General features: G+C 58.7%; 1 protein-coding gene across 2 annotated transcripts; it reads right to left on the bottom strand.

Moving 5' to 3' along the window:
- Positions 1–589: 589 nt before the first annotated feature.
- Positions 590–13126, bottom strand: PLEKHA2 (pleckstrin homology domain containing A2). Of its 2 annotated transcripts, none has more exons than XM_014890868.2 (12): positions 12973–13126; positions 10043–10206; positions 9640–9696; positions 8193–8241; positions 7975–8072; positions 6079–6225; positions 4670–4807; positions 4452–4520; positions 4251–4321; positions 3628–3691; positions 3297–3374; positions 590–3194 (listed from the first exon to the last, which is right to left on the bottom strand). In XM_014890868.2, exons 2-12 carry the CDS (start codon positions 10181–10183, stop codon positions 2865–2867), a joined length of 1242 nt encoding a protein of 413 aa, XP_014746354.2. In that variant the 5' UTR covers positions 10184–10206; positions 12973–13126; the 3' UTR covers positions 590–2864. The 2 variants fall into 2 exon arrangements, with proteins under 2 accessions (XP_014746354.2, XP_014746356.2); XM_014890870.2 differs by lacking the exon at positions 12973–13126 and adding an exon at positions 10361–11999.
- Between the last annotated feature and the right edge of the window lie 94 nt (positions 13127–13220).

Genomic DNA, 13220 nt, shown 5'->3' with positions numbered 1-13220 from the left:
TGTCTGTGCCTCTGGCTCCAGCCCCAGCACAGGGCACCTGCAGCACCCAAAGGGTGCAAGAACCTCACACCCGAAAGAGGAAGCCTCACCAGCTGCAGGTTAAAAACTTGCCAAGCTGAATAAAATGGGAAAAGGAAGCTGCAACAAGTCCCAGCCAGAGCCAGACACAAAATCTGTGTATGCAAATGCCCAGTCACATTTGAGATAAAACGGCAAACACACACTCCCAGTTTGGCAGCTTCGACTTGGGGGCGGGGGGCAGCTTTGTTCTGAAAATGCCATTCCTCAGCAGAACAACAGGGCTGGAGTCCATGGAGGGGAAAAAATTCTGCAGTGACCCAGAAAGAAAAAAAAAAAAAAATACCATGTGCTGTCACTAACAACTCCTGTGTCTCCAGCCCCCCACTGCCAGCTGACAGCAGGACCTCGGTCCAGAAGGAGTTGTGGTGTCCCGGCCTCACCTTGCACTGTTCCCCAGCCCAGAGCCCCTCCTTGTGCAGGGCAGCATCCTGAGCATGGGGGAGCACCCACCGGGATCTCCCCACCTGCTGCACTCTGTCCCCCAAAATACACAGTGCAAATGGACAGCTCGGGAAAGCAATTGGGATTTCCTTCTTTATTTAAAAACACAGGGGGAAAGGGCATTGCAGCATTTACAGGCGAGGGGAGGGAGGCAGGCAGCCCCCAGCCCGGGAGCCACAGAGCACTGCCCACACGAGGGCCCCAGCCCTAAGAGCACTTGAAATCCCCAGCCAGCACTTCCAGAAACATCTGGAACCCCGTGGGAATAGCAAACCCGTCTCTCCCACCACTCTGCCCCCAAGGCACCCCCAAACCTACAGCACCCCAGCACAGCCCCACAGCACACACTTCAGGAGGGAGCAGCTCGAGGGGATGTGTCCATCCCACACCTGAGCCAGGACTGAATGCAGGGCTGAGGGGAAACCAGTTTGCTCTAAAAGAACCCCAAAGCTCCAACAAGGTCTGGCTGCACCCACCCAGCAGGAAGGAAATCTCTCCCTCCCAACCCCACCTGTGTGATGGACGGCTCTGGAGCCCAGCTGAGCTCCACACTGGTCTGAACCTCACCTCCAGCCTTCGTGCTGTCCTGGGGATGCAGGAGGGTGGGAACGAGCAGGAGCAATGTTGCAATAGTGCTGGAGCCACTGGTAGTTTCTGCTCCCGGATAATTAACCTTAATTGTGCAACAAGCCTCTGCTTTACCTTCCCAGGCCTGAGGAAACTGTGCAATTATCCAGCATCAGGAATACTCAGGAGTCTGTGGTTCCAAAGCCTTGCACAAAAGAACCATCATCCCTCTGCATTCCCTGCTCTCCAAAACTGAGATCAGAACGTTGTTACTGACCCTGATGGATGGGCTTACCAAACTACTAAAACATTCCGAAACAGTGTTAGGAGCCAAACAGCAAGTCAGCCTAAAAAAATGAAAGTTTCAAACTCTAGTGCAAATAAAGCAAAAAGGAGCAGAAAAAGGAACAACAGCAGGATCTAGATAACTACAATTAAATAATATTAACACTCGTCCTGTACCGTTTGCAACGATTCCCACTCATTTTCATGGTCTCTGTGTTCTCCAGCACCTCCACACAATCCCCTTTGAGACCCTGTTCCCCCATTGCTGCCTCCCCCAGCTGCACAAAGGTACCTCTGCTGTGCCACCCTGCAGCACCCCAGGGGTCCCACAGGGGACTGAGGCAGGAAGGTACAACTGGAATCACATTAAGGTCGATCAGGCTAATCAAGGCTCAGGCTGAGGCACAGCTGTCAAACAGCTGGAGGCCCCAAAAGGGCTGGGACAAACCAGATGTTCTGCTCCTGGGGAACACACTGGGCTGAGCAGAGCAGAGGATGTGCCATGGCCAGGGAAGGGAGGCCGAGGTCTGGCTCAGCACGTGGGGATGGCACACACGTGTGGGGTGAAGGTATCAGACAATCTCTGTGCCGAGGGAACACCTGGGTTTTCTACACGCTATTTATCACACCTACAGGAGCTCATTTGGTTATGGAAATGACGATTCACATTGCTCTAGAAACTCCTGCTGGTTTCCATCTCGGGCAGGCCGTGGCAGAGTTGGCCGGACAAGTCTGCCCAGTTCCATCAGGTGCTCGGAATTCATTGCTTTTTACTGAAAGCCCTTCACCACTTGGCACGGCTACCTGTGCCCAGGTGTGTGCAGTGCAAAACCGACAGCACACCTGAGGATGCTCCCACCTGGGAGCCACTGCTGCTCTGGCTGCCTGCCCTGGCTCATGCTCAGGAAGTACCAAAAGCCTTGGGAGGGGTTGAGCACCTGCCCAGGCTGGGGTTCAATAGGAGCCACAGATATAAAAAGACATAATTAAAAGCCAGCAGATCGCTGATAAACCCTTGTGTGGGCAGGAGGGAATAAGTCACTGTAAGGGGAAGCTGCAGTGAGTCCCCTGTGTGGGCAGCTGCAGGCTGGTGTCTCCCAGCTCTGCCCTGGGGAATCTGAGCAGCATCAAAGGGGAGAGAAACATTTTACAAACACAAGAAAGGCCACACTCCCCCCCATGCCTCCAAGACCTCCTGCCCACTTCCTCCAGACCTGGACTGTGGGGAAAGGATGCAATTGCAGAAGATGTCCCCTCATGCAGGTCCCCAGCATCTCCTGCCCTGCACAGTGAGCTCTTTCCAAGCCGCGGAGCCACTGGGGCCAAGGCTGGGCAGGAGCAGCCAGGGACCCCTGCTCCCTGCAGAGCAGGGCACCAGCACGAGGGTCCAGGCGGATCCTGCAGCGCAGGGAAGGGCTGTGCTGGAGGGAAGGGACCCCTGGAGCACCCCAGACCAGCCACAGGGACCCCCGGCAGGCGAGCGGGGCCGCTCACACGTCCGAGGTGCGGATGCTTTCATCGTCCAGGTCGAAGGAGAACGGCTTCTCCTGCAGCTGCTGCGGCTCCGAGCGGTGCCGCAGGCGTGTGCCGGGCACGGCTCTGCCCTGGCGCTCCCGGGCCGCGGCCAGCGGGTCCCCGAGCGGGGCTGGCAGCTCCCCCAGCTGCCCCTCTGCCCGCGGCACCGGCGTCCAGGGCTGCCAGGAGGACGCGCAGGGCGACCTGCCCGACGCTCGCCGCTCCTCCAACGCCGGCCGCGGCTGCGACGGCACCGAGGAGCCCCCGGGCCGGGCCACGCAGCTGGATCGCACAAAGGACATCTCCTGCAGGGACAGAGACGGCGACATAACCCGCTAAATAAATATCTTGTACGCTGGCATCATCTCTGTTTGACAATAAATACAAAAGAAAAGCCCGTGACCTACCCTGGGGCGCGTTTTCAGGGCCTGGACTGCCCCTGTGATGGCCCGGATCCAGCTGTGCATGTCCTCGGGGCTGTCTGCCTGCAAACACAGCAGCCCCGGTGAGGCTCAGCTCTCCTGGCATTCCCAAGGTTCAGCTCTGCCTCCTGCTCTCACAAACAGCCCCTATCATAAATAATGCCAGGGGAGAAGTGAATCCCCCCACAGTTCTCCCTCACTCTCAGGTGTTACAGCCCCATCTGCTCGTGTTCACTGCTGAAGGGCTGGGGGGAACAGCCACTTCTCAAGAGCTGAACCTTCTGCCCCAAAAATGATCCTGGCCTCAGCTGCTCACCTGGATGTAGAAGGTCCTGGAGCTTGTTATGATTTCAAAGAGGTTGTCTCGCATCAGGAGGTCACTAGAAACAGCGAGGAAGAGAAAGTCACACCCCAGCAGCCATCGTGGACAGAAAAAAAACAAAAACCCTGTATTTATCCTCATCTCTGGAGTGTGCTGGGGAGGAAACACATTGAAGGCAAGCCTTGGATCTCACTGGGATTCTGAGAAGAGTCCAGATCCCCAGAGAGCTTCAGCCAGAACCCCTCCAGCTCTACCATCAGCCAGAAAACCCCTGCCCTCCCCCAGCATAATCCACTGCATTCCCAGCTCCTTTTAAATATCAGCTTGCTATTACTTATTAGGAATAAACTGTTCAGAGACACATGAATACATTATATTTTTACTTTGGATGAAGAGCTTTGTTTTCTTAGGTTATTTTTCATTGCAAGTCTTTAGGTTACTTTGATTTTATCAGTGCTTGCTGCAATAACTTGTTCCTGAGACACTGCAGCAGCATGGGCTAGTTTGAGGCAAACACCTCGAGATCCACTTCCCACGAGCAGCTGGAGCAGCCCAAGCTGCTGTGACAGCCCTGGCCTGAACCAGCCAGGGCAGGGAAACACGAGTGGGAGCATTACCCAGACTTGACCAGGCACTCGTGGGTCTTGCAAACATCTTTCAGGAGAATGGAACGCAGAGGCTCCTTGTCCTGCAGAGGGGAGAGGAGGCAGTGGTGGGCTTGGCTGGCCCCGGGGCTGGGATGTGCCTCCCCCAGAGCCCCCTGTGCCAGCACAGCAGCGGGGCAGAGCCCTGCTCGGGGTCCTGGGGGAGCTGCTCACCTGCTCACACTTGTAGTAACTGATGGAAAACTCATCCAGGACGAAGAACCGCCGCTTCCAGCTCTTCCTCTGGAAAACAGAAGGAAATTGCTCAGTGCTCAGCCCTGACACTCTTCTGTCCAGGTCCTGCATCCAGAGCTCCCCTGGAGCACCCCCAGCCCGCAGGGCAGCAGCAGCCCCGGCCCCTGCCCTCACTCCCCACGTTCCCCTGCACTCACCACGTTCCCCTGCTTGACACAGAAGCCACTCTTGAGCACGGGGGGCCCTGTGGGGGGCTTGGTGGCCGAGGGGGGGATGTAGCTCTGCGAGCGCCGCAGCAGAGGGTGTGCAGCCACCTCACTGCCCTCCCCAGCGTCCTGCACCCGAGAGAACAGAGCCAGCGTGAGCACCCAGGGCATCCCTGCCCCAGCCAGGGCATCCCACCCCTGCCCCAGCCAGGACATCCCACCCCTGCCCCAGCCAGGACACCCAGGGCATCCCTGCCCCAGCCAGGACATCCCACCCCTGCCCCAGCCAGGACACCCAGGGCATCCCTGCCCCAGCCAGGACACCCCATCCCTGCTGCAGGGAAAAGCCACCTAACACAAAACCCCGAGTGAAGGGTGTGAGCTGAGGGCTCAGGGCTGAACACGGGCAGGGAACGAGCCAGAGCCCGGAGCTGATGCTCTCTCATTGTGTGCAGCTTTCTGGGCTGCTGCCCTGCAGCCATGTGTTAAAAACAAGAAATTAGAAGGGCTGCAGAAAAGCAGTTTGAGGGCTGAAGGTAATCCCCTGCATCCGATGGGGAGGCCACCCACAGCCAGAGCTGTGCCAGCTCTGCCGGGCACTACAGATGTGGTGTCCAGAGCCAGAGGTGAGGACACTGCCCCATGCCCAGGGTGATGCTCCTGGCCGCTCTGGGGTGCAGCCAGAGCGTGGGACTCCCCAGTGCAGTCCTGGAGCAGCACTGGCTGGGGCACAGCCAGGAAACCACGGACACGCCCAGGAAGCTGCAGCAGGGGAATGGCCATTTCACACAGGGGAGGCAGCAACAGCACGGAAATATTCTGGCAGCTGATGCACCACCTCCAAAAAACCCCCTCTGCACCACACAACCCCCCGTACACCTCTGCATCCTGCCAGACCCTGTGGCCAGGGAAGTGTTAAAAGCATCTGCCAGCAGGAACTGCTGCAATGCTCTAATTCTCTACTCTATTTTTAGTGCTGCCACTGATAAGAGCTGAAGTGAGACCCGGAGCTGGACAAGTGCCTGAACGTGGGAGACGCTGATGGCCACGTGCACACCCAGCTGCGTGCCAGGGAAGGGGGCACAGGGCCATGGCAAGTGCCAGCCACCAGCCCTGGGACAGTCCTGTGCCTGCTGTGGTGGGGGTGGCAGTCCCTGACAGCTGCTCCTCTGCCCTGGGTACCTGAAGAGGGGATTTGCACCCAGGACACGTGGGTGGATGGCCATGGCCAGGAAGCCAAGCAGGTTCATGACCTCCTCCTCCTCCTCCTCACACCCCCTGGTCCCCTCACACTTCAGAGTGAGACAGAGCAGGGTTGTTCAGGGTGCTCAAGCAGCCGTTGATGCCTGCAGGGGGAAGGCTTTGCAGGCACACAGAAATGAAAGTGCAGCCCAGCTCACCTGGTTGATGGAGATGGGTGTGTGGACCACCACCCCCCCAACAATCTCGGTCTTGTAGGCCACCTGGGGCTTCCTCTCCTGGGCCTGGGCCACCACCGGAGGCTTCGTGATTTCCGTGGCCGGTGGGACGCTGCCACCCTTTGGCACCTGTGGGAGAAGGGAAGGGATGAGGGGCACAGGGTGACCGTGCTGGGCATCCCCACACCTGCACTGGGCACCCCATTCTGTCTGATGCAGCAACATCCCTTTAAAAAACAACCCCTGGCCAAGCACCCCAGATAGGGAGGGTGTGGAACCCCCTGGGTGACAGGAGACACCCAGAGAGAGGTGAGAGGAGCTCAGTGATTAAACATCCCTGCACAGGCGCCTGTGATTTGCCTCTGCAGCTCAGTGAGTTTGTGGGACACTTGCTCCTTTAATTGTCCCTGCTCCACTTACAGCCAGGCTTAATGAGGAGCAGGTCTGGCTAACGAGGTGGAGCAGGCGGCCACTGCCGTGACCCCAGCGCTGGCCGTGCCCCCGTGAGTGGCCCCACACCCCTGGGCAGAGGCTGGGCTGCAGCAGCACAAATCCAGCACTGGCATCCTCCCCTTCCCTCTGGCACCCGGCTCTGGACAGAAAGGGGAGTTCCCAAGTTTCCCTTCCCAGCCCTGCACTTCAGTTCCCCTAAAGCCAGGGCAGAGTGGCAGCATCACCCCCATCCCATAGCCCTGGCTTTCCCAGGCAGCCCGTGACAGCTCCTCCCTGAAGGGCTGGATGAGCCGGTCCAGCTGGGACACAGCCAGAGCCGGGAAGGGCTGGCCAAAATCAGGGCATGGAAATCACCAGGGCTCCTTGCAGAAGATGAATCTCATTCTGCTGCCACCCCAGCTCTCCCCTCTGCCAGGATCCCCCTGCCCCAGAGGCAGGAAACTGCTGAGAGTTCACCCAGACACAGAGCCAGGCAGGCTCTGGCCACAGCTCTGGCCACAGCTCTGCAGGTGAAGTCTGTGGCCAAAATCAGCTGGACCCAGAAGGAGAAGGCACGAGCCAGAGCAGAGTCTGGCAGCTGCAAGTGCAAAGGTTGTCACAATTACTGTATTTGCAGAGGAAGAAAGAAAATACAAGCTAGGTTTGCTCTTGAAGATGAGTTTCCCACAGAGACTACAACATGGCACCCCAGGGATTTTAAAGAAAAAACTCATGGATAGGCTCCAATCAAACTGCTTACATGATTTTTCCTTACATTCAGTTTACACACCATAAACAACACGCATCAGTGCATGCCCCAGTAAAACTCTGCTCGCGTTGTGCATTGGCCCCACTGCTCAGTGCAGCTCAGCAGAAGCCCCCAGCCCTTTCAGGGACCCCCCACCCAGGCAGGAGCTCCCTGGAGCTCCCAAGCCCCCGGTGCAGGCACTGGCAGCTGAGTGTCCCCCCCCGGCTGGGACAGGGAGCGAGCACAGCTCATCCCTGGGGCAGCTGCAGAGGTGCTGGGTCAGTGAGCATCAGCTCACGGCTCTGTGAGCACACACACAGACAGGAGATGGCAGATGAGCCCCTCTGGATGCTGGCACAGCCTGCCCTGCCGTGCCCACAGTGCAGGGCATTCGCTGGCCTCAGCACAAGAGCCGGCGTTCCAGGAAGAATAAAAACTGAATAAATAAGTTATTGAAGCACAATAAAGCCACCCTTTGACAGCCACAATGAGGAGCTGGCTGGGCCAGGAGCAACAGGAGGAGGAGGGCCTGGAGCAGGAGGGGATGTGGGTGGCTCCAGCAGGACCTTGCAGGGGCACAGCTGCTGTCCCCCACAGCTGGGCTGGGAGGGGCAAGGAAGATGCACAAGTGAACCCCGAGCATAAGGATCCCTGGGGATGGTGGAAGGAACAAGTGAGAAGAGCATTAGGTGACCCACCGTGATCTTACTGGCCCTGTTCAGTGCCTCCACCCAGTCCTGCAGGTCCTTTTGGTCACTGGCTTGCAAGAAGTAGCGCTGGGACAGAGCGTTGATAACTGCCAGGGAAGGGAAGGACAGGGAGAGTCGGCAGAAGGATTCGTGGGGCAGCACCCACACTGCAGCTTCCCATGGCAGGGGGTCCCCCCACAGAGCCCACCAGGACCCCACTCACTCACCAAAGCAGAACGGAGTTTTAGGCTTCTGCTTGGGGGTGGCAATGCTAACCTGTGACAGAGCAAATCAGGGGAAGAATTAGAGCCAACAGCACATGGCAGTGGTGGGCACAAGAGCTGGAAGTTTCCACCCACTCACCCACCCTGCTCCCTGCCTGGGCTCTGCCTCCCCAGACAGGACCCCAGACATGAGCACAGCTTGAGCCAAGCCCAGCTGTGGCACCTGAAGGGAACTGGCCCCTGTCACAACAACACTGGCCACATGTAGCAGAGGGTGCCAGGGCAAGGTCAGCAAGGAGCCAGGACTTCCATCCCCTGCATCCCCTCAGGCACTGGCTGAGCTGCACAGCACAGGACAGAAAGCTTTCAGAGGACCTGAAAACATCCATTCTTCTGGATTAACACAGTCACTCTCATCAGCAATTAAGAGAATTGAGGGAAAATAGTGGTGGTTTTTCCCTGAGGAGTAGGAATCATTTATATAAGAATAATATTCCTTGAGGCTCCACAAACAGCATTCATGGAGTTTTTATTCTGACAGTCCTCCTCCTTCAAAGCCAGTCCATAATGCTTTAAATATGTTTTCTCAAGCAAACCTCCATTTTTCTGGTATATTTACTGTTGGTAGTTCCAGCCACTGACAGAACCCAACCCCGCAGTTTGTGACCAAATGCTGTCCTGCAGCAATTTTCATTTAAACTAAAACCTATATAATTTGTGAGGCTCTTTCCAAAATGGGGAAGGCTCAGCCTCTCAGCATTGCTTCATCTGCACTTAATTTATAAATCATGATTCAGCAGGAACAGAGAGATCTGTCCAATGCTAAATCCAGCTCCAGGATAAAGCTGAGCTGTGCCTGCTGTGGCAGCCACAAGCCCCCCAGTCCCCAGGGCAGCTGAGGGGCCACTTGCAGGAGGAGCAGGGTGCCAGCTCCACTGCCTCAGTCACTGGCCCTGCAACAATTGCTGCTTGTTCACTACTCCTGCCTTCCCAAGGAGAATGGATAACACCCTCAGGACACACAAGTGAGTTTGCAGAAGGTCTCATCCTTCAGGGCACTGCCCTCTGAGCACAGGGACAGCTCACAGAGCAGCCGAGTGCCAGCCCTGTGCCCAGCTCCCACCGACACCACGCTCCTGTTCCACTCATTCCTGGCCACGCCGTGTCCTTCCTCACAGCTCCTCTTCCTCCTGCACCCAGCCTTGCACCCCGTCCTGGGCTGCTCCACGGGTGAAGATGAACGTGGTCCCAGCACTGGGATCCTTGTGCTGAGGGGTCCCTCCCTGCTCCCCACAGCCCCACTCAGGCTTCATCCCAGGGGGAGCTCAGGCAGGACCAGGACCTGGCCTCGGGTGCTCCCAGGACAAGCTATCGGCTCTCCCGGGAATGCCACGAGGACAAGGGGAAAACCGGGAGCACTCACCTTCCCTCTGCCCCACCCCAGCATTACCTTGGAGATGTAGGTCAGCTGCAGAGATCCCACAGCACCTGCTCCAATGGCCAGGTTCTGCAACACACAGAACGAGCAGTGGGAGGTAAATGACAGGGAGAAGGTGGCGGGGGCAATCCAGCCTGTGCTTTGTGCCCTCGGGGTCAGGCAGCAGCTGCCAGGCTCAGCCACCTCCCTCTCCTGCACCTGGCTCAGCTCAGACCCCTCAGCAGTGGGACCAGCCCTGCTGTGCTCCTTGGGACGGTCCTGGAGACCACGGAGGTCACAGGAGGGCTGGAGCCCGGCCATGGCCACGCTCAGCCACGGGATGCTCTGACCCAGCAGACCTGGGGAGACCCGCAGGAGTCCTGCTCCAGGGGGGCTGGGATGTGCCTACAGACTCCCTGACAGCACAGGTGCCTACCTGAGGATTGTCCATGTACCACAGCAGGTGGTTGGCCTGGGTGTCCAGGATGAAATACCTCCGCAGGAACTTGCCACAGGTCTCATTTTCCTCGATGTCCAGGAAGCCGCAGATACGGTTCTGCCGGTCCAGGTACGGCATGCCGGGCTCCTGCTGGCATCACCCTGCGGGGTGGGGGCACAGCTGGGTGGGCTGGTCCCTCCCCAGGGAGCTGCTCCTGCATCCACAGACACCCAGCCCACCCCAGCCAGGTGCTCCAGTTCCAGCACACTGAGCCAGAGCCGAGCTCTCCAGAGGGAGATGGAAGGGACAACTCACCAACCCATCACTGCCAGCCCCAAGAGCCACCAAACCCCACGAGACAGCACAAAGTAGCCACAAAGGATCTGACATGAGACACCGGATCCCTGAGAACTGTGACGAGAAATAATCCCAAAGCAGCGTGCTAGAGAGAGCCTGAGCACACTCCCAGGAAACGGGGAACAATCTGCAGCTCCAGCAGAAAATCTGTGCAGCCAGGATGTCGAGTCAGCAGGGAAAACAATGACCCATCACAGCAGGGCCACGCTGTGTCCCCAGGTCTGCCACAGGCATGGACCCTCCCCAGCACTGCCCCCGGCCAGGAGGTCTCCTGGGAGCACTGACACCACTGCCAGCCCTGTGGGGAGCAGACACAGCCCTGGGGTGGGCAGGACACGTCCCACTGCCCGGCAGAGCCTCTCCCCATGGCACAGGGGCAGGGCAGGGATGAGAACAGCCGTTACCCAAAGGATGTGAGTGAACCCAGTGTGGTTTGTCTGGCAGGAGAGTGGTGATCACGCAGGTGCCAGAAGCAGAGCTACACAAATAAAAGAACTCATGCAGAAAAGGAGGAAATACTATTTTTGAGCGGCAGTGGAGTGGGGCCCGGGGAGGCGAGGGTTGTGCAAGAGCTGGGGTGCAGCTGCAAAGGTAGAGGAGGCAGAAAACAAGTCAACCTGCTGTCAGGATCTCAGTTTATCACCAACATTTCAGAGATGGGTATCAGGGCTTGGCTCATGGGGACCATGCTGCTGCAGGGGGAGAGGTTGTTTTAGACCATGACACTGCCCTGGCACAAGGGTTTCTGAGGGCACTTCATGTCTCACTGCTTTTTTGTGGGGTTATTTTTGTGGTGGGGAAGCACACGGAAAGCCAATCCCTAGGTACTTTCAACCATACCAACATGTTCAGACCAAACCCCTTAAAACCTTCCTTCTGCTTTCAGCAAAGGTCCAGAGATTTCTGCTTAGGAGATGGCTGAGGAAGAAGCAGAATGTGCCAGAGGCAGCACAGGGACGAGCCCCCAGCCCCATGGACACCTCTTGGGAGTCTCCGTGTCCCACCACCACCATCCTTCCTTACCACGGGCTCATCTGGAGACCACAAACCAGCTCAGCCCTTCTGTGCACACTGACCTCAGGCTGCACAAACCTCTGGGCAGAGGAGATTGGGACTGCCCCACACTCTGCACCAAGTCAGCCAGGTTCCTGTCCCCTCACATCCCACTGCCCCCAGGACACAAATGGTCTCTCTTTGGACCCACCAAGAACTGCAGTTTTCCATAAGAAAATTATAAAATTAGCATCTCCAGCCATGCTAACATGCAAGGAACCCTGCTCAGGAAATACAGAAGGGCCAGAAAATGCTCAGTTTTCTAGTGAAGCATATCAGAGACTTACAGGACTCTTTACTACCTCTGAAGCAATTCACTTGCCAGATTTTTCAGCCACAATATCCCACCAAAAAAGATACCCCTTTCCTGACTCGGTGAATGGCATGGCAAGCAATTGGGCTACAGAAGAAGATTTATAGCAAAACCACCCCCTTGCCTGCCTGAGCGAAAGGGAAGTGCTCCCCAGGGAGAGGCAGGAGGTGCAGGGCACGGTCCAAGTCCCCTCTGCAGCCACGGGTGGCTCAGAGGCCTCGTGTGCAGCCACACAGCCAGACTTTCCAGGAAGCACCTCAGGACGCCCCTGCCTGTGCAGCTCTGTCCCGGCAGGACACAGCCACAGGAGCAGCCCAGGAAGGCTCTGCAGCACAAAAACCCGAGGCGAGGGGAGACCCGACGTTTGGAGCATCACGGCTGTGCTGCCGGGAGGCATCGCCGGCACCTCCCTGCACAGCACCCAGCGCACCTGCGGGCAGCCGCCGCATCCTCCTCCTCCTCCTCTGTCACCTGCCCGCCCGAGCTGTCCTGGTGTCGCCCGGGGCTCACGGTGACCCCACCATCCCAGGAGGGCTGGGACCTGCGGTGCCCGCTGCAGCCGCAGCTCCACTTCCTCTCACCTGCGAGGGCAGAGCAGCTCCCGGAGCTCGCCCTGACACATCTGTCCCGAGCCACCAGACAGACGGGCCGGGCAGCGCCCAGCTACTCGCTCCCACTAATTCCAGATATTCGCCTAAATGAAACGATCAGCCTGTCGGGAGGAGGCTGGACACAGCTCTTCATCTGCCACAGAGTCGGAGAACGCAAAGAATAGCTGCAAGCCCTGATCCCCGCACACGCCCCACAGGCTTTCGGCGAGGATGGTGCCTGCAGCATTTCCGGAGCTCCCGCGGGGACCCCTCGGCTCCGGGCAGAGCCCCCCTCGCTGCCCCCGCTCCCGACACTTCTCTGCAGGAGCCGTCGGGCAGGAGCCGCTCGCACCGGGAGCTCTCGGCTCCAGCCCCGGCACGGCTGCTGCAGCTGCAGGAACCGGAGTCTCCGCCAGGGACACGGGGACAGCGCTGGGGCCGCCTCCCCGCCGGCCCCCGGAGCCGTGGGGCACGGCCGCAGCCCGGCAATCCCGGGGACGCGGGGAAGGGAGGATGGGGACGGGACAGCGACGGCTCCCGGCCCGGCCCGGGGGTCTCTGGAGAGCCAGCGCTGCCTGCGGCGGCCCCGCGTGTCCCCGTGTCCCCGCACTTACCCCGCGGTGTCCCTGGGCTCATGGCAGGGGGCCGGGGCGAGCCGGGGCTGCGGGCGCTGCGCACGCCGGGCAGCGCTGCGGGAGGACGGACGGACAGACGGACGGACAGACGGACGGCCGGGCGGGCGGGCGGCGGAGGGGGTGTGCCCCTGGCTCCGCCGTCGCTTCTTTCCGGGTTAATTACGTCTGTCATTAGCAAACCCGGCCCCGGATGTGAGTGCGGGGCGCGGGGCGGCTCCGCGGGGCGG

This window comes from Sturnus vulgaris, chromosome 28 (assembly GCF_052056855.1).
Source record: "Sturnus vulgaris isolate bStuVul1 chromosome 28, bStuVul1.hap1, whole genome shotgun sequence".
NCBI lineage: Eukaryota > Metazoa > Chordata > Aves > Passeriformes > Sturnidae > Sturnus > Sturnus vulgaris.
Note: the sequence above shows the minus strand (reverse complement) of the source record. Positions and strands in the feature narration are given on the sequence as shown.

Coding starts and splice junctions, on each gene's coding strand:
- PLEKHA2 (XM_014890868.2), bottom strand. CDS start 10,183: ATGCCGTACCTGGACCGGCAGAACCGTATCTGCGGCTTCCTGGACATC. Junction 4,808..6,078: donor CACCCATCTCCATCAACCAG/GTGAGCTGGGCT, acceptor TCTCGGGTGCAG/GACGCTGGGGAGGGCAGTGA. Junction 3,692..4,250: donor GAGTGCCTGGTCAAGTCTGG/GTAATGCTCCCA, acceptor CGCTGTTTCTAG/TGACCTCCTGATGCGAGACA.